Source organism: Bactrocera dorsalis, unplaced genomic scaffold (genome assembly GCF_023373825.1).
Source record: "Bactrocera dorsalis isolate Fly_Bdor unplaced genomic scaffold, ASM2337382v1 BdCtg054, whole genome shotgun sequence".
Classification (NCBI taxonomy): Eukaryota; Metazoa; Arthropoda; class Insecta; order Diptera; family Tephritidae; genus Bactrocera; species Bactrocera dorsalis.
The window spans coordinates 60213-87077 of NW_026038105.1; the positions used below are offsets into that span (position 1 = coordinate 60213).

The 26865-nt window shown below is 34.6% G+C and overlaps 1 protein-coding gene across 1 annotated transcript; it reads right to left on the reverse strand.

Annotated features, from left to right (window-relative positions):
- Positions 1–15433: 15433 nt before the first annotated feature.
- Positions 15434–18018, reverse strand: LOC125780031 (piggyBac transposable element-derived protein 4-like). The gene is made up of 2 exons (XM_049461529.1): positions 17451–18018; positions 15434–17379 (listed from the first exon to the last, which is right to left on the reverse strand). Exons 1-2 carry the CDS (start codon positions 17466–17468, stop codon positions 15589–15591), a joined length of 1809 nt encoding a protein of 602 aa, XP_049317486.1. The 5' UTR covers positions 17469–18018; the 3' UTR covers positions 15434–15588.
- Positions 18019–26865: the final 8847 nt, after the last annotated feature.

A 26865-nucleotide genomic window follows, 5' to 3' on the forward strand; every position in this document is an offset into this window, starting at 1 on the left:
TTAATATTTTTACGCAACTTGGTATCGGTTACTCAGTGCATATGTACTAAAAAATCGATTCTACGCTGATGAAAAAGTACTCGATTACTATATATTACAACCCGAATAGATCGTACTACCAAATAATACAACTCTGTATAATTGTCATCCTTCCATTTTGAATTCTATGTAAGCATAAGTCACTCGTGAAATAAAAGCCAAACTGTAAAGACGTATCTAACTAATCATTTTCTTCATTGTGCTATTTTTGGTGATCCTCAATTACAAAAAACCTCTAACATAGGTTATGGGCCCAGAGTATTGTTTTGCCCAGAGTACGAGTACAGTTTTCCCAGAGTGAAGTTTTCACAGAGTATAGTTTTTCCAATGGTTTTCGTTGTGCAAGTGCGTGTGTCGCATTCAAAGGAGCTTTTACGTTAAAATTACGAAAGCGTGTGTGTCGCGTTTAAACGAGTTTTTTCTATTAAAGTGCTAAAGCGTGTGTGTCGCGTCAAAAGACTTTAAAATGAATTCATTGTATCATATCGAAAAATTGGATGAAACAAATTTTGATTCGTGGAAAGTCCAAATGAAAAGTGTCCTAATACATGGTGGACTGTGGCATATAGTGAGTGAACGTTTGATAAAAAATGAAGAAAATGCGGGTGAGTGGGAAGCACTCGATGAAAAAGCATTGGCTACAATAACCCTAAGAGTGAAAGCGTCGCAGCTTAGCCATATCAAGCAATGCAAGTCGTCGACAGAAGCGTGGAAAGTGCTAGAAAAATTGCATCAGCCAAGTGGGCCTGTGCATAAAGTGTCGTTGTACAAGAAACTGTTGAATATGAAATTAAGTGAGAATGAAGGTATGACGAAATATTTAAATGATTTTACATCGGTTGTTGAAAAATTATTAGAAGTCGGTATTGAAATTAAAGATGAGTTAGTGACAATTATTCTTCTTTCAAGTCTGCCGAAGCAGTACGAGCATTTTGTTGTTGCTATAGAAACAAGAGACGCGTTACCACCGTTAGCCATTTTGAAAGTAAAGCTTCTAGAAGAATCAGAAAGAAAAAAGCAGTGCAAAATCGGTACAGTTGAATCCCAATTAGAATCGCAAGCGTTTGCAGTGTGGTCGAAGAACGCTGAAAAAGGGGAAAAATCTTCTAATAACCGTAACAAAAAGATGCAAAGCATCAAGTGTTTTAAGTGCGGGCAGCGCGGTCATATCGCCGCGAACTGTAACGTAAAGAGAGACAATTTCGATCATAGAAAGAGAAACGAACATTCGTTTACGTTGTTAGCATCAGCGGACGCAGAGGCGTTCGACAACACAACCTGGCTTATTGACAGCGGTGCAACATCGCATGTGTGTAGCAATAGAAATTTGTTTATTTCATTAGAACAGCATAAAGAGAAAATCTCTTTGGCTGGTAATAAATACATTACAGCTGAAGGTGTAGGAAATGTGCGAATAAGTTCACATAAGAGTGACATTATTCTTCGGAATGTTTTATTTGTGCCAAATATGTGCAGTAATTTCATGTCGGTCGCGAGAGCCGTAGAAAATGGACTAAAAGTAGTTTTTGATAAAAACTGTGCAAAGGTTATGAAGGACAGTGAAATAATATTAGAAGCAAAGAAAATAAACAAACTTTTCGTGTTTCAATGCGAAAATAACAAGTGTTTTTCTTTTTCGAATGATAAAGCGGTATCATGGCATGAACGATACGGACATTTAAATTATGGTAGTCTGCTGGAATTAGTGAATAAAGACATGGTTCGAGGTATGGAAAAAGTGACTTTTAGTAAAGACATTGTATGTGAAGTGTGCGCGAGATGCAAAATAAAAGTAAAGTCATTTCCAAAAAATACAGAGAATCGTGCTAAAGACATTTTAGGACTAGTGCACACAGATGTGTGTGGTCCTTTTCGAACAAAGTCTCTCGGAGGCGCTCGTTATTTCTTAAATTTTATAGACGATAAAACAAGGAGAATGTTTGTGTATTTTTTAAAATCTAAAGAAGAAGTTTTGGATAAATTTAAAATGTTTAAAAACTTAGTAGAAAGGCAAACGGAGAAACGGATTAAAATGATTCGTAGTGACAATGGACGTGAATTTGTAAACAAAGATTTTGATAGTTTTTTGAGTGAGTGGGGTATAAAAAGACAATTGACAGTGCCATACACTCCACAGCAAAATGGAGTTGCTGAAAGAGCAAATCGAACAATAGTGGAAATGGCACGAAGCATGTTATTGCAAAGTGAAGTTAATGAATTTTTATGGGCAGAGGCAGTTGCTACTGCAGTGTTCTTACGCAATAGGTCACCCACAAAAGCATTAAATAATGTGACGCCTTACGAGGCATGGTCAGGACGTAAACCAATTGTGAGTTTTTTAAAAACATTTGGCTCAGAAGCCATCGCATTAAACAAAATGAATAATACAAAGTTTAAACCAAAGGGTAAAAAATATATCATGGTAGGGTATTCGCTTATATCGAAAGCGTACCGCTTATACGACCTTGATCAGCGTATGGTCGTAGAGAAACGAGACGTAACGTTTTTACCAATGAAAAGAAACGAAGCAGTAGATTTTTCGGACACGTTTGGGGACGTGAAAGCTATCATCGAAGAAGGAACATCTGGTGGCCTGAGAGCAGATGAAGCAGACGACAGTGATGACAAGTTTGAAGAAGCGAAAGCATCTAGTGAATCCGGTAGCGATTATTAAGAAAGTTTATGCGAATCTCCGATCCAGGAAGAGTGTCCTGCGCAAATAGGGCGAGGCAGGCCTAAGCTAGTACGTAGTGGAAAACCAGGACGTCCACGAAAAATGTATAATACAGTAAACATGATGCAAAATGTATGTGAAATCGAAATTTCTCAAAGTGTTGCCGAAGCTAAAGACAGTAAATATTCGAGCGAGTGGTCAACAGCGATGAAACTTGAATATGATGCTTTAGTGCGAAATAAAACATGGAAGTTGGTTGACTTACCAAGCAACGAGAAAGCAATCGGTTCCAAATGGGTGTTCACCATAAAACATGACAAGAATGGTGAAATAAATCGTTTTAAGGCGCGTTTAGTTGCAAAAGGATGTAGTCAAAAATTTGGGGTGAATTATACTGACACATTTTCCCCAGTGGTGCGTTACGCTACAATTCGTATAGTATTGGCCTTAGCAGCAGAACTAAAAATGTATACACATCAGATGGATGTATGCAGCGCGTACCTTAACAGTGAGCTAAGCGATGTAGTGTATATGCAGCAACCAGAAAATTTCATCGACAAAAGGTTTCCAGAACGTGTTCTGAAGCTCAATAAAGCTATATATGGGTTGAAACAATCTGGAAGAGAGTGGAACCAAAAGTTGGACGAAGTTTTGAAGCGAATCGGTTTCGTGGCGTGCAGTAACGAACATTGTTTGTACAGAATGGGTAGTAAAGGTAATTTATGTCTCATTGCTGTATATGTTGATGATTTGATCGTAAGTTGCCAAGCAAAGAAAGATCTTCTTACAATCAAAGCAGAGATCGCAAATAGCTTCGAGTGTGTCGACAAAGGCTCAATCTCATATTTTTTGGGGATGGAAATCAGTAGAGACGGCGAAACAGGCAGCATAGAAGTTGGTCAATCGTTGTATGTTAAAGAGATCTTAGAAAAATATAATATGACCAGCTGTCGACCAGCGAAAACGCCATTAGACATAGGTTTTCAAATTGGATGCACCAGCGAATCGTGTGGTAAAGCTGACGTCAAACAGTACCAGTCAGCAATCGGTGCATTAATGTATTTAGCCATTTGTACGAGACCGGATATTTTACATTCAGTCGCTAAATTGGCTCAAAGAAATCATAATCCTCACAAAGAGCATGAATCAGGTATTAAGCATATTTTACGATACCTATCAATGACTGAAGATTATAAATTGGTATATCGTCGTACGGGCAAACAAATAGAAGGGTTTGCAGATGCCGATTGGGGCAGCAACAGTCTCGACCGTAAATCATACACTGGGTATGTATTTTTCTTGGGCGGTAGTGCAGTTTCATGGGAAAGTAAGCGACAAAGCAGCGTAGCCCTCAGTAGCACAGAGGCTGAATATATAGCACTATCATCAGCTGCGAAAGAAGCGGTATATCTACGACGCCTAATAGCAGAGATTGGTGTACGTAACTCAGATGACCCGATCAGAGTTTACGGTGACAACTTAAGCGCACAGCAGTTAGCAAAGAATCCAGTTTATCATTCAAGAAGCAAGCACATAGACATTAAGTATCATTTCGTAAGAGAAGCTATAAATAAGAAACAAATTGAAGTTAAATATATATGTACCAATGATATGATAGCTGATGTACTTACTAAGAATCTATGTAAAATTAAGCATGAAAAATTTGTAAAACTCTTAGGTTTTGAACAACAATAATTTAAGCGATCTACTCGTGTTGAGGAAGAGTGATGAAAAAGTACTCGATTACTATATATTACAACCCGAATAGATCGTACTACAAATATTACAACTTTGTATAATTGTCCTCCTTCCATTTTGAATTCTATGTAAGCATAAGTCAATCGTGAAATAAAAGCCAAACTGTAAAGACGTATCTAACTAATAATTTTCTTCATTGTGCTATTTTTGGTGATCCTCAATTACAAAAAACCTCTAACAAAAATATGTATAGTTCATATTTTTACGCAACTTGGTATCGATTGCTAAGTGCATATGTACTAAAAAATCGATTCTACACCTAAATATAAGATTGTGAAATTTTTCCAAATACACTGTCGTTACGGCTATATGACATCTCCAATAACCTCAAAACAGCTAATTAGCATAAATATGTATATTGCATATTTTTACGCAACTTGGTATAGATTACTTAGTGCATATGTACTACAAAATCGATTCTACACCTTAATATAAGATTGTGAAATTTTTCCAAATACACTGTCGTTATGGCTATATGACAACTCCAATAACCTCAAAACAGCTAATTAGTATAAATTTGTAAAGTTCATATTTTTACGCAACTTGGTATCGGTTACTTAGTGCATATGTTCTAAAAAATCGATTCTACACCTTAATATAAGATTGTGAAATTTTTCCAAATACACTGTCGTTACGGCTATATGACATCTCCAATAACCTCAAAACGGTTAATTAGCATAAATATGTATAGTTCATATTTTTACGCAACTTGGTATAGATTGCCTAGTGCATCTGTACTAAAAAATCGATTCTACACCTTAATATAAGATTGTGAAATTTTTCCAAATACACTGTCGTTATGGCTATATGACAACTCCAATAACTTCAAAAAGGCTAATTAACATAAACATGTCTAGTTCATATTTTTACGCAGCTTGGTATAGATTGCTTAGTGCATGTGTACTAAAAAATCGATTCTACACCTTATTATAAGATTGTGAAATTTTTCCAAATACACTATCGTTACGGCTATATGACAACTCCAATAACCTCAAAACAGCTAATTAGCATAAATATGTATAGTTCATATTTTTACGCAACTTGGTATCGATTGCTTAATACATCTGTACTAAAAAATCGATTCTACACCTTAATATAAGATTGTGAAATTTTTCCAAATACACTGTCGTTACGGCTATATGACAACTCCAATAACCTCAAAACAGCTAATTAGCATAAATATGTATAGTTCATATTTTTACGTAGCTTGGTATCGGTTACTTAGTGCATATGTACTAAAAAATGGATTCTACACCTTAATATAAGATTGTGGAATTTTTCCAAATACACTGTCGTTATGGCTATATGACAACTCCAATAACCTCAAAACGGTTAATTAGCATAAATATGTATAGTTCATAATTTTACGCAACTTGGTATCGATTGCTTAATGTATATGTTTTAAAAAATCGATTCTACACCTTAATATAAGATTGTGAAATTTTTCCAAATACTCTGTCGTTATGGCTATATGACATTTCCAATAACCTCAAAACGGTTAATTAGCATATATATGTATAGTTTATATTTTTACGCAACTTGGTATCGGCTACTTAGTGCATATGTACTAAAAAATCGATTCTACACCTTAATATAAGATTGTGAAATTTTTCCAAATACACTGTCGTTACGGCTATATGACATCTCCAATAACCTCGAAACAGCTAATTAGCATAAATATGTATAGTTCATATTTTTACGCAACTTGGTATCGAGTGCTTAATGTATATGTACTAAAAAATCGATTCTACACCTTAATATAAGATTGTGAAATTTATCCAAATGAACTGTCGTTACGGCTATATGACATCTCCAATAACCTCAAAACAGCTAATTAGCATAAATATGTATAGTTCATATTTTTACGCAACTTGGTATCGGCTACTTAGTGCATATGTACTAAAAAATGGATTCTACACCTTAATATAAGATTGTGAAATTTTTCCAAATACACTGTCGTTACGGCTATATGACATCTCCAATAACCTCGAAACAGCTAATTAGCATAAATATGTATAGTTCATATTTTTACGCAACTTGGTATCGAGTGCTTAATGTATATGTACTAAAAAATCGATTCTACACCTTAATATAAGATTGTGAAATTTTTCCAAATACACTGTCGTTACGGCTATATGACATCTCCAATAACCTCAAAACAGCTAATTAGCATAAATATGTATAGTTCATATTTTTACGCAACTTGGTATCGATTGCTTAGTGCATATGTACTAAAAAATCGATTCTACACCTTAATATAAGATTGTGAAATTTTTCCAAATACACTGTCGTTACGGCTATATGACAACTCCAATAACCTCAAAACAGCTAATTAGCATAAATATGTATAGTTCATATTTTTACGCAACTTGGTATAGATTGCTTAGTGCATATGTACTAAAAAATCGATTCTACACCTTAATATAAGATTGTGAAATTTTTCCAAATACACTGTCGTTATGGCTATATGACAACTCCAATAACCTCAAAACGGCTAATTAGCATAAATATGTATAGTTCATATTTTTACGCAACTTGGTATCGATTGCTTAGTGCATATGTACTAAAAAATCGATTCTACACCTTAATATAAGATTGTGAAATTTTTCCAAATACACTGTCGTTACGGCTATATGACATCTCCAATAACCTCAAAACGGCTAATTAGCATAAATATGTATAGTTCATATTTTTACGCAACTTGGTATCGATTGCTTAGTGCATATGTACTAAAAAATCGATTCTACACCTTAATATAAGATTGTGAAATTTTTCCAAATACACTGTCGTTACGGCTATATGACATCTCCAATAACCTCAAAACAGCTAATTAGCATAAATATGTATAGTTCATATTTTTACGCAACTTGGTATCGATTGCTTAGTGCATATGTACTAAAAAATCGATTCTACACCTTAATATAAGATTGTGAAATTTTTCCAAATACACTGTCGTTACGGCTATATGACATCTCCAATAACCTCAAAACGGTTAATTAGCATAAATATGTATAGTTCATATTTTTACGCAACTTGGTATCGATTACTTAGTGCATATGTACTAAAAAATCGATTCTACACCTTAATATAAGATTGTGAAATTTTTCCAAATACACTGTCGTTACGGCTATATGACAACTCCAATAACCTCAAAACGGCTAATTAGCATAAATATGTATAGTTCATATTTTTACGCAACTTGGTATCGATTGCTTAGTGCATATGTACTAAAAAATCGATTCTACACCTTAATATAAGATTGTGAAATTTTTCCAAATACACTGTCGTTACGGCTATATGACATCTCCAATAACCTCAAAACGGTTAATTAGCATAAATATGTATAGTTCATATTTTTACGCAACTTGGTATCGATTGCTTAGTGCATATGTACTACAAAATCGATTCTACACCTTAATATAAGATTGTGAAATTTTTCCAAATACACTGTCGTTATGGCTATATGACAACTCCAATAACCTCAAAACAGCTAATTAGCATAAATATGTATAGTTCATATTTTTACGCAACTTGGTATCGATTGCTTAGTGCATATGTACTAAAAAATCGATTCTACACCTTAATATAAGATTGTGAAATTTTTCCAAATACACTGTCGTTACGGCTATATGACATCTCCAATAACCTCAAAACGGTTAATTAGCATAAATATGTATAGTTCATATTTTTACGCAACTTGGTATCGATTGCTTAGTGCATGTGTACTAAAAAATCGATTCTACACCTTAATATAAGATTGTGAAATTTTTCCAAATACACTGTCGTTATGGCTATATGACAACTCCAATAACCTCAAAACGGTTAATTAGCATAAATATGTATAGTTCATATTTTTACGCAACTTGGTATCGATTGCTTAATGTATATGTACTAAAAAACAGATTCTACACCTTAATATAAAATTGTGAAATTTTTCCAAATACACTGTCGTTACGGCTATATGACATCTCCAATAACCTCAAAACGGTTAATTAGCATAAATATGTATAGTTCATATTTTTACGCAACTTGGTATCGATTGCTTAGTGCATATGTACTAAAAAATCGATTCTACACCTTAATATAAGATTGTGAAATTTTTCCAAATACACTGTCGTTACGGCTATATGACATCTCCAATAACCTCAAAACAGCTAATTAGCATAAATATGTATAGTTCATATTTTTACGCAACTTGGTATCGAGTGCTTAATGTATGTGTACTAAAAAATGGATTCTACACCTTAATATAAGATTGTGAAATTTTTCCAAATACACTGTCGTTATGGCTATATGACAACTCCAATAACCTCAAAACGGTTAATTAGCATAAATATGTATAGTTCATATTTTTACGCAACTTGGTATCGATTGCTTAGTGCATGTGTACTAAAAAATCGATTCTACACCTTAATATAAGATTGTGAAATTTTTCCAAATACACTGTCGTTACGGCTATATGACATCTCCAATAACCTCAAAACGGTTAATTAGCATAAATATGTATAGTTCATATTTTTACGCAACTTGGTATCGGCTACTTAGTGCATATGTACTACAAAATCGATTCTACACCTTAATATAAGATTGTGAAATTTTTCCAAATACACTGTCGTTACGGCTATATGACATCTCCAATAACCTCAAAACAGCTAATTAGCATAAATATGTATAGTTCATATTTTTACGCAACTTGGTATCGAGTGCTTAATGTATGTGTGCTAAAAAATGGATTCTACACCTTAATATAAGATTGTGAAATTTTTCCAAATTTACTGTCGTTATGGCTATATGACAACTCCAATAACCTCAAAACAGCTAATTAGTATAAATTTGTAAAGTTCATATTTTTCTGCAACTTGGTATCGGTTACTTAATGTATATGTACTAAAAAATGGATTCTACACCTTAATATAAGATTGTGAAATTTTTCCAAATACACTGTCGTTATGGCTATATGACAACTCCAATGACCTCAAAACGGTTAATTAGCATAAATATGTATAGTTCATATTTTTACGCAACTTGGTATCGATTTCTTAATGTATATGTACTAAAAAACAGTTTCTACTTCTTAATATAAGATTGTGAAATTTTTCCAAATACACTGTCGTTACGGCTATATGACATCTCCAATAACCTCAAAACGGTTAATTAGCATAAATATGTATAGTTCATATTTTTACGCAACTTGGTATCGATTGCTAAGTGCATATGTACTAAAAAATCGATTCTACACCTTAATATAAGATTGTGAAATTTTTCCAAATACACTGTCGTTACGGCTATATGACATCTCCAATAACCTCAAAACAGCTAATTAGCATAAATATGTATAGTTCATATTTTGACGCAACTTGGTATCGATTGCGTAGTGCATGTGTACTAAAAAATGGATTCTACACCTTAATATAAGATTGTGAAATTTTTCCAAATACACTGTCGTTATGGCTATATGACAACTCCAATAACCTTAAAACGGCTAATTTGCATATATATGTATAGTTCATATTTTTACGCATCTTGGTATAGATTGCTTAGTGCATCTGTACTAAAAAATCGATTCTACGCCTTAATATAAGATTGTGGAATTTTTCCAAATACACTGTCGCTATGGCTATATGACAACTCCAATAACCTCAAAACAGCAAATTAGCATAAATATGTAAAGTTCGTATTTTTATGCAACTTGGTATCGAGTGCTTAATGGATATGTACTAAAAAATGGATTCTACACCTTAATATAAGATTGTGAAATTTTTCCAAATACACTGTCGTTATGGCTATATGACAACTCCAATAACCTCAATACAGCTAATTAGTATAAATATGTAAAGTTCATATTTTTACGCAACTTTTTATCGATTGCATAGTGCATATGTTCTAAAAAATCGATTCTACTCCTTAATATAAGATTGTGAAATTTTTCCAAATACACTGTCGTTATGGCTATATGACAACTCCAATAACCTCAAAACGGTTAATTAGCATAAAATTTTAAAGTTCATATTTTTCTGCAACTTGGTATCGGTTACTTAGTGCATATGTACTAAAAAATCGATTCTACACCTTAATATAAGATTGTGAAATTTTTCCAAATACACTGTCGTTATGGCTATATGACAACTCCAATAACCTCAAAACAGCTAATTAGCATAAATATGTATAGTTCATATTTTTACGCAACTTGGTATCGATTGCTTAGTGCATATGTACTAAAAAATCGATTCTACTCCTTAATATAAGATTGTGAAATTTTTCCAAATATATATAAGATTGTGAAATTTTTCCAAACGCACTGTCGTTATGGCTATATGACAACTCCAATAACCTCAATACAGCTAATTAGTATAAATATGTAAAGTTCATATTTTTACGCAACTTGGTATCGAGTGCTTAATGTATATGTACTAAAAAATCGATTCTACACCTTAATATAAGATTGTGAAATTTTTCCAAATACACTATCGTTACGGCTATATGACATCTCCAATAACCTCAAAACACCTAATTAGCATAAATATGTATAGTTCATATTTTGACGCAACTTGGTATAGATTGCTTAGTGCATCTGTACTAAAAAATCGATTCTACACCTTAATATGCACGGTGACATCGACTTCTTCAGCGGATCTCTACAGAACCTCAAAAGGATCGTTAAAAACGCTTTATTAAAATACTAGCATACGAACTAGGTTACGTGTTTAATTTCTAATTTTATATGTTTAAGCCTGTTGTCTTATTTATAATTATAATTGTTATTAGATGTATAGTGCCGATTGGCGTTAAATAAATGAAATGAAAAATAAATGAAATGAAAATATAAGATTGTGAAATTTTTCCAAATACACTGTCGTTACGGCTATATGACATCTCCAATAACCTCAAAGCGGTTAATTAGCATAAATATGTATAGTTCATATTTTTATGCAACTTGGTATCGGTTACTTAGTGCATATGTACTAAAAAATCGATTCTACAGCTTAATATAAGATTGTGAAGTTTTTCCAATTACACTATCGTTACGGCTATGTGACAACTCCAATAACCTCGAAACGGTTAATTATCATAAATATGTATAGTTCATATTTTTACGCAACTTGGTATCGATTGCTTATTGTATCTTCTTTTTCTTAGTTTGCGTAGACACCGCTTTCGCGAAAATTTTGTGAAATTTTTCCAAATGTACTGTCGTTATGGATATATGACAACTCCAATAACCTCAAAACGGTTAATTAGCATAAATATGTATAGTTCATATTTTTACGCAACTTGGTATCGATTGCTAAGTGCATATGTACTAAAAAATCGATTCTACGCCTTATTATAAGATTGTGAATTTTTTCCAAATACACTGTCGTTATGGCTATATGACAACTCCAATAACCTCAAAACGGATAATTAGCATAAATATATATAGTTCATATTTTTACGCATTTTGGTATAGATTGCTTGGTGCATATGTACTAAAAAATCGATTCTACAACTTAATAAAAGATTGTGAAATTTTTCCAAATACACTATCGTTACGGCTATGTGACAACTCCAATAACCTCGAAACGGTTAATTATCATAAATATGTATAGTTCATATTTTTACGCAACTTGGTATCGATTGCTTATTGTATCTTCTTCTTCTTAGTTTGCGTAGACACCGCTTTCGCGATTATAGCCGAGTTAACAACCGCGCGCCAGTCGTTTCTTCTTTTCGCTACGTGGCGCCAATTGGATATTCCAAGCGAAGCCAGGTCCTTCTCCACTTGGTCCTTCCAACGGAGTGGAGGTCTTCCTCTTCCTCTGCTTCCCCCGGCGGGTACTGCGTCGAATACTTTCAGAGCTGGAGTGTTTTCCTTCATTCGGACAACATGACCTAGCCAGCGTAGCCGCTGTCTTTTAATTCGCTGAACTATGTCAATGTCGTCGTATATCTCGTACAGGTTATCGTTCCATCGAATGCGATATTCGCCGTGGCCAACGCGCAAAGGACCATAAATCTTTCGCCGAATTTTTCTCTCGAAATCTCGCAACGTCGACTCATCCGCTGTTGACATCGTTTAAGCCTCTGCACCATATAGCAGGACGGGAATTATGTGAGACTTATAGAGTTTGGTTTTTGTTCGTCGAGAGAGGAGTTTGCTTCTCAATTGCCTACTCAGTCCAAAGTAGCACCTGTTGGCAAGAGTTATCCTGCGTTGGATTTCTAGGCTGACATTGTTGGTGGTGTTTACGCTGGTTCCAAGATAGACGAAATTATCTACAACTTCAAAGTTATGACTGTCAACAGTGACGTGGGAGCCAAGTTGCGAGTGCGACGACTGTTTGTTTGATGACAGGAGATATTTCGTCTTGCCCTCGTCCACTGCCAGACCCATTCGTTTTGCTTCCTTGTCCAGCCTGAAGAAAGCAGAACTAACGGCGCGGGTGTTGAGGCCGATGATATCAATATCATCGGCATACGCCAGCAGCTGTACACTCTTATAGAAGGTTGTACCTGCTCGATTAAGTTCTGCAGCTCGAACTATTTTCTCCAGCAGCAGATTGAAAAAGTCGCACGATAGGGAGTCGCCTTGTCTGAAACCTCGTTTGGTATCGAACGGCTCGGAGAGGTTCTTCCCGATCCTGACGGAGCTTTTGGTGCCGCTCAACGTCAGTTTACACAGCCGTATCAGTTTTGCGGGGATACCAAATTCAGACATTGCGGCATAAAGGCAGCTCCTTTTCGTGCTGTCGAAAGCAGCTTTGAAATCGACGAAGAGGTGGTGTGTGTCGATTCTCCTTTCACGGGTCTTTTCCAAGATTTGGCGCATGGTGAATATCTGGTCGGTTGTTGATTTACCAGGTCTGAAGCCACACTGATAAGGTCCAATCAGCTTGTTGACGGTGGGCTTTAATCTTTCACACAATACGCTCGATAGAACCTTATATGCGATGTTGAGGAGGCTAATCCCACGGTAGTTGGCGCAGATTGTGGGGTCTCCTTTTTTATGGATTGGGCATAGCACACTTAAATTCCAGTCGTTGGGCATGCTTTCGTCCGACCATATTTTACAAAGAAGCTGATGCATGCTCCTTATCAGTTCTTCGCTGCCGTGTTTGAATAGCTCGGCCGGCAATCCATCGGCCCCTGCCGCTTTGTTGTTCTTCAGGCGGGTGATTGCTATTCGAACTTCTTCATGGTCGGGTAATGGAACGTCTGCCCATCGTCATCGATTGGGGAATCGGGTTCGCCTTCTCCCGGTGTTGTTCTTTCACTGCCATTCAGCAGGCTGGAGAAGTGTTCCCTCCATAATTTAAGTATGCTCTGGGCATCAGTAACTAGATCACCTTTGGGGGTTCTACAAGAGTATGCTCCGGTCTTGAAACCTTCTGTAAGCCGCCGCATCTTTTCGTAGAATTTTCGTGCATTACCCCTGTCGGCCAGCTTATCGAGCTGTTCGTACTCACGCATTTCGGCCTCTTTCTTCTTCTGTCTGCAAATGCGTCTCGCTTCCCTCTTCAACTCTCGGTATCTATCCCATCCCGCACGTGTTGTGGTCGATCGTAACGTTGCGAGGTAGGCAGCCTGTTTTCTCTCCACTGCGACACGGCACTCCTCGTCGTACCAGCTGTTCTTTTGCACTTTCCGAAAACCAATGGTTTCGGTTGCAGCTGTACGTAAGGAGTTTGAAATGCCGTCCCACAGTTCCCTTATACCGAATTGTTGATTAGTGGTCTCAGAGAGCAGGAGTGCAAGCCGAGTAGAAAAACGTTCGGCTGTTTGTTGTGATTGCAGCTTCTCGACGTCGAACCTTCCTTGTGTTTGTTGGCGTGCGTTTTATGCTGCACAGAGGCGGGTGCGAATTTTGGCTGCAACAATATAGTGGTCCGAGTCGATGTTAGGACCTCGGAGCGCACGCACATCTAAAACACTGGAGACGTGTCTTCCGTCTATCACAACATGATCGATCTGGTTGGTGGTTTTTCGATCCGGAGACAGCCAGGTAGCTTGATATATCTTCTTATGCTGGAATCTAGTACTACAGATAACCATATTTCGGGCCCCGGCGAAGTCGATCAGCCTCAACCCATTTGGGGATGTTTCGTCGTGGAGGCTGAATTTACCGACCGTAGTGCCAAAGATACCTTCTTTGCCCACCCTGGCGTTAAAGTCGCCAAGCACGATTTTGACATCGTGGCGGGGGCATCTCTCATAAGTGCGCTCCAAGCACTCATAAAAGGCATCTTTGGTCACATCTTCCTTCTCTTCCGTCGGGGCGTGGGCGCAAATCAGCGATATGTTGAAGAACCTCGGTTTGATGCGGATTGTGGCTAGACGTTCATTCACCGCAGTGAATGATAGTACTCGGCGACGGAGTCTCTCTCCCACCACGAATCCCACACCAAACTTGCGCTCCTTTATATGGCCACTGTAGTAAATGTCACAAGGACCTACTTGTCTCTGTCCTTGTCCCGTCCATCGCATTTCTTGGACGGCGGTGATGTCAGCCTTTATTTTCACGAGGACATCAACCAGCTGGGTAGCGGCACATTCCCAATTAAGGGACCGGACATTCCAGGTGCATGCCCTCAATTCGTAGTCCTTATTTCGTTTGCCATGGTCGTCATCAAAAGGGGGGTCACTCATCCGAGGCTTGTTGTTCCTTTTCATTGGGGGTGTTTTTTTACGTGGCGGGTCCCAACCCCAGCGCACAACCCTATGCAGGGAATGTTTCGCCTTCTCACGTTAGCTCGCCTTCAAACGGATGTTCTTAGGCTACCCAGAGGATACTTGGTCAAAGACCGGAAGTCGTGAGCTGCTTGAGACATATGCAAAAGAATCGTTTCTGGCCACTCCCAAGTGAATGGCGATCAGAGAACTTTCCTCACTTGCGTGAACTTCTACACATGACTCCATCCTCCTTGCTTAATGAATATGTACAAAAAAATGGATTCTACACCTTAACCCTTCTGCACAAATTGAGATTGTACCCCTCATAAACAATTTGTGGGTCAATATGACCCAATAGCAAAAACACGTCAGTATGTTAAAATTATAATGGCAAACTCATTTTTTTTATTATTCAAACATAAAATTAACAAATTCAAAATTGTTTTCAATAGGACTCAGTAAAAAATACATCAATTCTGACAATTTATACATATAACTGCCTTTACACTATGTTGTTTGCATATAAATTTCAAGCATTTATCGCAACGAACTGAATGCTTGTTGGAGTTTTTAGTATGTGGACAATAAAAACACCTTTGCCTCTTACCCAAGAAGCATAATGGAGAATCTTGAGGCTGCACGACCGTGGATAAACTGGGAGTGTCTGCTGCGACTGCTTCCTGGATGTTTTCCACAACTCTTTTTGCAGAAGGACCATAGGGCATTCGCTTTCGGCGTGCAATGTGCGGAGTTACCAAAGATGTGGCCAAGTCTACTAAAAATAATCCCCGCTTAAAGTTTTTATTTCTGTTCCATTCGGGATTAAGTTCGGTCCATATAACATATGCGTTATATCCCGAAACATCGACCATATTGGAAAAGAGTGCAACTGGCCATCGTTTCGTTTGGCGTTTACATGTGTACGTTGCTACTAATTGGTCCAGCGCATCAACACCTGCTTTAGTCGCATTATAGTGATGTATTATTTCTGGTTTCTTTTTCTGATCAGCCCTAGTCTCTGCCGAATGATGAAGAGTACTCACTGCAACAACGAATTTGTATTTCTTTGGCATATAGGTCACAACAGTCACATTTTGTGTGAAAAAGAATTCCGAATAATACTCTGGTTTTTTCCTGACGTCAATAGCTTGGAGGGGAAGAAACTTCTTGTTCTTTCTAACTGTTCCTACTACCGTTATTTTACGTCGTAGCAATTCGACAGCCAAATTGTAGGTTGTAAAAAAGTTGTCACACGTGACGGTATAACCTCTCCCCAAATTGCGTGTGAGATTTATAACTACATTTTCACCTAAAGAAAATATTTTTGTATTATTTGTTTCACTGCTATTTTTCTCATGTTGATAGCTTTTACCTTGATTCTTTTCTGGCTGAGTATTTCTGCCCCTTCCTAGATAGACATCCATATTCCATGCGTAGTTGGACTTGGAATCGCAAAGAGCCCATATTTTTATGCCATATTTGGCAGGTTTGGAAGGTATGTACTGTCTAAAACAGCATCTTCCACGAAAAGGTACCAGCTGCTCATCGACGGTCACATTTTCATTTGGATTATACATCAGTTTAAGATTTTTGCTCCATTTGTCCCAAATATTTCTTATTGGAGCTAGCTTATCACGTAACCGTCTGGTTTCCCTATCTTCATGGCTATCAAAACGGAGGCATCGTGAAATTTGCATAAATCTTTCAATATGCATAACAGCGCGGAATATGGGTCTTCCATTTGTTTCATCCCATAAGCATCTCAAGCTTTCCCCGTTAGACTTGGAAACACCAGCCATGATCTGCAGCCCAAAGTATGCTTCCAGTTCCATTATATCAATGATCTCCCACTTACTTTCATATAACTGCACGCCCTTGAGGTTGGTCATTTCAACAATAATTTGTTTCAGTTCTAGTGAAATGAATAAATCGAAAGCACCTTTTATGCTAGCAACCAAGGAACGTGCGTGTTGTGAAGGGCCTGGTTTATTTGAAAGAATGCATTCTTGTCGCATTCTGCTGCATTGCATTTGTTGAGGATCTTTATACCAAACAATCGTACCATCTTTTGCAGGAAAACATTCCTTATTTCCTTGTGTTTCTCTGCTAAGACTTTCAACGCTATCAAAAGAATCTGTAGATATATCAGACTCATTTATTTCAGATTCATCACATCGAAAATCTTGATCTTCATCAGACGCTTCATCAAGTGACTCGTCATCATCATTGAAAATTTCTTCAATTCTTTGCCGTGATAGAATCTATACAAATATGAATACATACCTACATATAATAAGAGAATCGCCATATTATAAAAAAGTTAAATTATTACCTGGTTTCTTCGCTGCATTTTAATGGCACAGATTTTTACATTCGCATATCACTGAGCAAAAAAATTGTCTACACGAGCGTCTTCACAGTTCAAATAAATCACACAACTAACAACATTTTCATAAGCTTGTACGTATGTTTGCTGTATGTAGTAGAATACAGTTATCCCAGAGCAAAACAAAATTCACCAACTATATACATACGTACATACATAGCATAAAAAAAAATCAGAAAATAAAGTTCAATACCGTTATCACTAGGCACCGCAAAATTCACAAATGAGCACTAGCACGCTTTTTTTGTTTAGTCACATTTGAGCAAAAATTTTCTTGGTGGTCAAAATGACCCACAAATTGTATACGCGTACGAAAAGTTTTTAAAAAATTATGTAAAAAAACTGGCTCGTCCTGGAAAAAAAATGTGTACGTACAACTCACCATAAGACTCAGACTGAGGATATCAAAATGGTTTTATAAGCAATTAGCCATCCTAAGGCATGGTAATACGCGTTTGTTTCTTAAATTTGGGTCATTTTGACCCAATTTGTGCAGAAGGGTTAATATAAGATTGTGAAATTTTTCCAAATACACTATCGTTACGGCTATATGACATCTCCAATAACCTCAAAACAGCTAATTAGTATAAATTTGTATAGTTCATATTTTTACGCAGCTTGGTATCGATTACTTAGTGCATATGTAATACAAAATCGATTCTACACCTTAATATAAGATTGCGAAATTTTTCCAAACGCACTGTCGTTATGGCTATATGACAACTCCAATAACCTCAAAACGGTTAATTAGCATAAATATGTATAGTTCATATTTTTACGCAGCTTGGTATCGATTACTTAGTGCATATGTACTAAAAAATCGATTCTACGCCTTAATGTAATATTGTGAAATTTTTCCTAATGCACTGTCGTTATGGCTATATGACATCTCCAATAACCTTAAAACGGCTAATTAGCATAAATATATATAGTTCATATTTTTACGCAACTTGGTATCGATTGCTTAATGCATCTGTACTAAAAAATCGATTCTACATCTAAACATAAGATTGTGAAATTTTTCCAAATACTCTGTCGTTATGGCTATATGACATCTCCAATAACCTCAAAACAGCTAATTAGCATAAATATGTATAGTTCATATTTTTACGCAGCTTGGTATAGATTGCTTAGTGCATCTGTACTAAAAAATGGATTCTACACCTTAATATAAGATTGTGAAATTTTGCCAAATACACTGTCGTTATGGCTATATGACAACTCCAAAAACCTTAAAACGGCTAATTAGCATAAATATATATAGTTCATATTTTTACGCAACTTGGTATCGATTGCTTAATGCATCTGTACTAAAAAATCGATTCTACATCTAAATATAAGATTGTGAAATTTTTCCAAATACACTGTCGTTATGGCTATATGACATCTCCAATAACCTCAAAACAGCTAATTAGCATAAATATGTATAGTTCATATTTTTACGCAGCTTGGTATAGATTGCTTAGTGCATCTGTACTAAAAAATCGATTCTACACCTTAATATAAGATTGTGAAATTTTTCCAAATACACTGTCGTTACGGCTATATGACAACTCCAATAACCTCAAAACGGTTAATTAGCATAAATATGTATATGAAATTTTTCCAAATACACTGTCGTTACGGCTATATGACAACTCCAATAACCTCAAAACGGTTAATTAGCATAAATATATATAGTTCATATTTTTACGCAACTTGGTATCGAGTGCTTAATGTATGTGTGCTAAAAAATGGATTCTACACCTTAATATAAGATTGTGAAATTTTTCCAAATACACTGTCGTTATGGCTATATGACAACTCCAATAATCTTAAAACGGCTAATTAGCATAAATATGTATAGTTCATATTTTTACGCAGCTTGGTATAGATTGCTTAGTGCATCTGTACTAAAAAATCGATTCTACACCTTAATATAAGATTGTGAAATTTTTCCAAATACACTGTCGTTACGGCTATATGACATCTCCAAAAACCTCAAAACAGCTAATTAGCATAAATATGTACAGTTCATATTTTTACGCAACTTGGTATCGAGTGCTTAGTGCATATGTACTAAAAAATCGATTCCACACCTTAATATAAGATTGTGAAATTTTTCCAAATACACTGTCGTTATGGCTATATGACAACTCCAATAACCTCAAAAAGGCTAATTAGCATAAATATGTACAGTTCATATTTTTACACAGCTTGGTATAGATTGCTTAGTGCATCTGTACTACAAAATGGATTCTACACCTTAATATAAGATTGTGAAATTTTTCCAAATACACTGTCGTTATGGCTATATGACAACTCCAATAACCTCAAAACGGTTAATTAGCATAAATATGTATAGTTCATATTTTTACGCAACTTGGGATCGATTACTTAGTGCATATGTACTAAAAAATCGATTCTACACCTTAATATAAGATTGTGAAATTTTTCCAAACGCACTGTCGTTATGGCTATATGACAACTCCAATAACCTCAAAACAGCTAATTAGTATAAATATGTAAAGTTCATATTTTTACGCAACTTGGTATCGAGTGCTTAGTGCATCTGTACTAAAAAATCGATTCTACACCTTAATATAAGATTGTGAAATTTTTCCAAATACACTGTCGTTACGGCTATATGACATCTCCAATAACCTCAAAACAGCTAATTAGCATAAATATGTACAGTTCATATTTTTACGCAACTTGGTATCGAGTGCTTAGTGCATATGTACTAAAAAATTGATTCCACACCTTAATATAAGATTGTGAAATTTTTCCAAATACACTGTCGTTATGGCTATATGACAACTCCAATAACCTCAAAACGGCTAATTAGCATAAATATGTATAGTTCATATTTTTGCGCAACTTAGTATAGATTGCTTAGTGCATATGTACTAAAAAATCGGTTCTACACCTTAATATAAGATTGTGAAATTTTTCCAAACGCACTGTCGTTATGGCTATATGATAACTCCAATAACCTTAAAACTGCTAATTATCATAAATATGTATAGTTCATATTTTAACGCAACTTGGTATCGATTGCTAAGTGCATATGTACTAAAAAATCGATTCTACACCTTAATATAAGATTGTGAAATTTTTCCAAATGCACTGTCGTTATGGCTATATGACAACTCCAATAACCTCAAAACGGCTAATTAGCATAAATATGTATAGTTCATATTTTTACGCAACTTGGTATAGATTGCTTAGTGCATATGTACTAAAAAATCGATTCTACACCTTAATATAAGATTGTGAAATTTTTCCAAATACACTGTCGTTATGGCTATATGACAACTCCAATAACCTCAAAACGGTTAATTAGCATAAATATGTATAGTTCATATTTTTACGCAACTTGGTATCGGTTACTTAGTGCATATGTACTAAAAAATCGATTCTACACCTTAATATAAGATTGTGAAATTTTTCCAAATACACTGTCGTTATGGCTATATGACATCTCCAATAACCTCAAAACAGCTAATTAGCATAAATATGTACAGTTCATATTTTTACGCAACTTGGTATCGAGTGCTTAATGTATATGTACTAAAAAATGGATTCTACACCTTAATATAAGATTGTGAAATTTTTCCAAATACACTGTCGTTACGGCTATATGACATCTCCAATAACCTCAAAACGGTTAATTAGCATAAATATGTATAGTTAATATTTTTACGCATCTTGGTATCGATTGCTAAGTGCATATGTACTAAAAAATCGATTCTACGCCTTAATATAAGATTGTGAATTTTTTCCAAATACACTGTCGTTATGGCTATATGACAACTCCAATAACTCAAAACAGCTAATTAGCATAAATATGTATAGTTATTATTTTTACGCAATTTGGTATCGATTGCTAAGAGCATATGTACTAAAAAATCGATTCTACACCTTAATATAAGATTGTGAAATTTTTCCAAATACACTATCGTTACGGCTATATGACATCTCCAAAAACCTCAAAACAGCTAATTAGCATAAATATGTATATTGCATATTTTCACGCAACTTGGTATCGATTGCTTAATGTATATGTACTAAAAAATCGATTCTACGCCTTAATATAAGATTGTGAAATTTATCCAAATGAACTGTCGTTACGGCTATATGACATCTCCAATAACCTCAAAACGGTTAATTAGCATAAATATGTATAGTTCATATTTTTACGCAACTTGGTATCGATTGCTAAGTGCATATGTACTAAAAAATCGATTCTACACCTAAATATAAGATTGTGAAATTTTTCCAAATGCACTGTTGTTGTGGCTATATGACAACTCCAATAACCTCAAAACGGCTAATTAGTATAAATTTGTAAAGTTCATATTTTTCTGCAACTTGGTATCGGTTACTTAGTGCATATGTACTAAAAAATCGATTGTGAAGAAGAAGAAGATTGTGAAATTTTTCCAAATACACTGTCGTTATGGCTATATGACAACTCCAATAACCTCAAAACGGTTAATTAGCATAAATATGTATAGTTCATATTTTTACGCAACTTGGTATAGATTGCTTAGTGCATATGTACTAAAAAATCAATTCTACAACTTAATATAAGATTGTGAAATTTTTCCAAACGCACTGTCGTTATGGCTATATGACAACTCCAGTAACCTCAAAACGGTTAATTAGCATAAATATGTATAGTTCATATTTTTACGCAACTTGGTATCGATTGCTAGGTGCATATGTACTAAAAAATCGATTCTACGCCTTAATATAAGATTGTGAATTTTTTCCAAATACACTGTCGTTATGGCTATATGACAACTTCAATAACTTCAAAAAGGCTAATTAGCATAAATATGTATAGTTAATATTTTTACGCAACTTGACATCGATTGCTAAGTGCATATGTACTAAAAAATCGATTCTACACCTTAATATAAGATTGTGAAATTTTTCCAAATACACTGTCGTTACGGCTATATGACATCTCCAATAACCTCAAAACGGTTAATTAGCATAAATATGTATAGTTCATATTTTTACGCAACTTGGTATCGATTGCTTAGTGCATATGTACTAAAAAATCGATTCTACAACTTAATATAAGATTGTGAAATTTTTCCAAATACACTGTCGTTACGGCTATATGACATCTCCAATAACCTCAAAACGGTTAATTAGCATAAATATGTATAGTTCATATTTTTACGCAACTTGGTATCGATTGCTTAGTGCATATGTACTAAAAAATCGATTCTACACCTTAATATAAGATTGTGAAATTTTTCCAAACGCACTGTCGTTATGGCTATATGACAACTCCAGTAACCTCAAAACGGTTAATTAGCATAAATATGTATAGTTCATATTTTTACGCAACTTGGTATCGATTGCTTAGTGCATATGTACTAAAAAATCGATTCTACGCCTTAATATAAGATTGTGAATTTTTTCCAAATACACTGTCGTTATGGCTATATGACAACTCCAATAACTTCAAAAATCCTAATTAGCATAAATATGTATAGTTCATATTTTTACGCAACTTGGTATCGATTGCTTAGTGCATATGTACTAAAAAATCGATTCTACACCTTAATATAAGATTGCGAAATTTTTCCAAATACACTGTCGTTATGGCTGTATGACAACTCCAGTAACCTCAAAACGGTTAATTAGCATAAATATGTATAGTTCATATTTTTACGCAACTTTTTTCCAAATACACTGTCGTTATGGCTATATGACAACTCCAATAACCTCAAAAAGGCTAATTAGCATAAATATGTACAGTTCATATTTTTACGCAACTTGGTATCGATTGCTTAGTGCATATGTACTAAAAAATCGATTCTACACCTTAATATAAGATTGTGAAATTTTTCCAAATTTACTGTCGTTATGGCTATATGACATCTCCAATAACCTCAAAACAGCTAATTAGCATAAATATGTATAGTTCATATTTTTACGCAACTTGGTATCGAGTGCTTAGTGCATATGTACTAAAAAATCGATTCTACACCTTAATATAAGATTGTGAAATTTTTCCAAATACACTGTCGTTATGGCTATATGACAACTCCAATAACCTCAAAAAGGCTAATTAGCATAAATATGTATAGTTCATATTTTTACGCAACTTGGTATCGATTGCTTAGTGCATATGTACTAAAAAATGGATTCTACACCTTAATATAAGATTGTGAAATTTTTCCAAATACACTGTCGTTATGGCTATATGACAACTCCAATAACCTCAAAACGGTTAATTAGCATAAATATGTATAGTTCATATTTTTACGCAACTTGGTATCGATTGCTTAGTGCATATGTACTAAAAAATCGATTCTACACCTTAATATAAGATTGTGAAATTTTTCCAAATACACTGTCGTTATGGCTATATGACATCTCCAATAACCTCAAAACAGCTAATTAGCATAAATATGTACAGTTCATATTTTTACGCAACTTGGTATCGATTGCTTAGTGCATATGTACTAAAAAATCGATTCTACACCTTAATATAAGATTGTGAAATTTTTCCAAATACACTGTCGTTATGGCTATATGACAACTCCAATAACCTCAAAACAGCTAATTAGCATAAATATGTATAGTTCATATTTTTACGCAACTTGGTATCGATTGCTTAATGCATATGTACTAAAAAATGGATTCTACACCTTAATATAAGATTGTGAAATTTTTCCAAATACACTGTCGTTACGGCTATATGACATCTCCAATAACCTCAAAACGGTTAATTAGCATAAATATGTATAGTTCATATTTTTACGCAACTTGGTATCGATTGCTTAGTGCATGTGTACTAAAAAATCGATTCTACACCTTAATATAAGATTGTGAAATTTTTTCCAAATACACTGTCGTTATGGCTATATGACAACTCCAATAACCTCAAAACAGCTAATTAGCATAAATATGTATAGTTCATATTTTTACGCAACTTGGTATCGATTGCTTAGTGCATATGTACTAAAAAATCGATTCTACACCTTAATATAAGATTGTGAAATTTTTCCAAATACACTGTCGTTACGGCTATATGACATCTCCAATAACCTCAAAACAGCTAATTAGCATAAATATGTATAGTTCATATTTTTACGCAACTTGGTATCGATTGCTTAATGTATATGTACTAAAAAATCGATTCTACACCTTAATATAAGATTGTGAAATTTTTCCAAATACACTGTCGTTACGGCTATATGACATCTCCAATAACCTCAAAACGGTTAATTAGCATAAATATGTATAGTTCATATTTTTACGCAACTTGGTATCGATTGCTTAGTGCATATGTACTAAAAAATCGATTCTACACCTTAATATAAGATTGTGAAATTTTTCCAAATACACTGTCGTTACGGCTATATGACATCTCCAAAAACCTCAAAACAGCTAATTAGCATAAATATGTAAAGTTCATATTTTTCTGCAACTTGGTATCGGTTACTTAGTGCATATGTACTAAAAAATCGATTCTACATCTTAATATAAGATTGTGAAATTTTTCCAAATACACTGTCGTTATGGCTATATGACAACTCCAATAACCTCAAAACGGTTAATTAGCATAAATATGTATAGTTCATATTTTTACGCAACTTGGTATCGATTGCTTAGTGCATATGTACTAAAAAATCGATTCTACACCTTAATATAAGATTGTGAAATTTTTCCAAATACACTGTCGTTATGGCTATATGACAACTCCAATAACCTCAAAACGGTTAATTAGCATAAATATGTATAGTTCATATTTTTACGCAACTTGGTATCGATTGCTTAGTGCATATGTACTAAAAAATCGATTCTACACCTTAATATAAGATTGTGAAATTTTTTCCAAATACACTGTCGTTATGGCTATATGACAACTCCAATAACCTCAAAACGGCTAATAAGCATAAATATGTATAGTTCATATTTTTACGCAACTTGGTATCGATTGCTTAGTGCATATGTACTAAAAAATCGATTCTACACCTTAATATAAGATTGTGAAATTTTTCCAAATACACTGTCGTTACGGCTATATGACATCTCCAATAACCTCAAAACGGTTAATTAGCATAAATATGTATAGTTCATATTTTTACGCAACTTGGTATCGATTGCTTAGTGCATATGTACTACAAAATCGATTCTACACCTTAATATAAGATTGTGAAATTTTTCCAAATACACTGTCGTTACGGCTATATGACATCTCCAATAACCTCAAAACGGTTAATTAGCATAAATATGTATAGTTCATATTTTTACGCAACTTGGTATCGATTGCTTAGTGCATATGTACTAAAAAATCGATTCTACACCTTAATATAAGATTGTGAAATTTTTCCAAACGCACTGTCGTTATGGCTATATGACAACTCCAATAACCTCAAAACGGTTAATTAGCATAAATATGTATAGTTCATATTTTTACGCAACTTGGTATCGATTGCTTAGTGCATATGTACTAAAAAATCGATTCTACGCCTTAATATAAGATTGTGAAATTTTTCCAAATACACTGTCGTTATGGCTATATGACAACTCCAATAACTTCAAAACGGCTAATTAGCATAAATATGTATAGTTCATATTTTTACGCAACTTGGTATCGATTGCTTAGTGCATATGTACTAAAAAATCGATTCTACACCTTAATATAAGATTGTGAAATTTTTCCAAATACACTGTCGTTATGGCTATATGACAACTCCAATAACCTCAAAACGGTTAATTAGCATAAATATATATAGTTCATATTTTTACGCAACTTGGTATCGAGTGCTTAGTGCATATGTACTAAAAAATCGATTCTACACCTTAATATAAGATTGCGAAATTTTTCCAAATACACTGTCGTTATGGCTATATGACAACTCCAATAACCTCAAAACGGTTAATTAGCATAAATATGTATAGTTAATATTTTTACGCAACTTGGTATCGATTGCTTAGTGCATATGTACTAAAAAATCGATTCTACACCTTAATATAAGATTGCGAAATTTTTCCAAATACACTGTCGTTATGGCTATATGACAACTCCAATAACCTCAAAACGGTTAATTAGCATAAATATATATAGTTCATATTTTTACGCAACTTGTTATCGATTGCTTAGTGCATATGTACTAAAAAATCGATTCTACGCCTTAATATAAGATTGTGAAATTTTTCCAAATGAACTGTCGTTACGGCTATATGACATCTCCAATAACCTCAAAACGGTTAATTAGCATAAATATATATAGTTAATATTTTTACGCAACTTGGTATCGATTGCTTAGTGCATATGTACTAAAAAATCGATTCTACACCTTAATATAAGATTGCGAAATTTTTCCAAACGCACTGTCGTTACGGC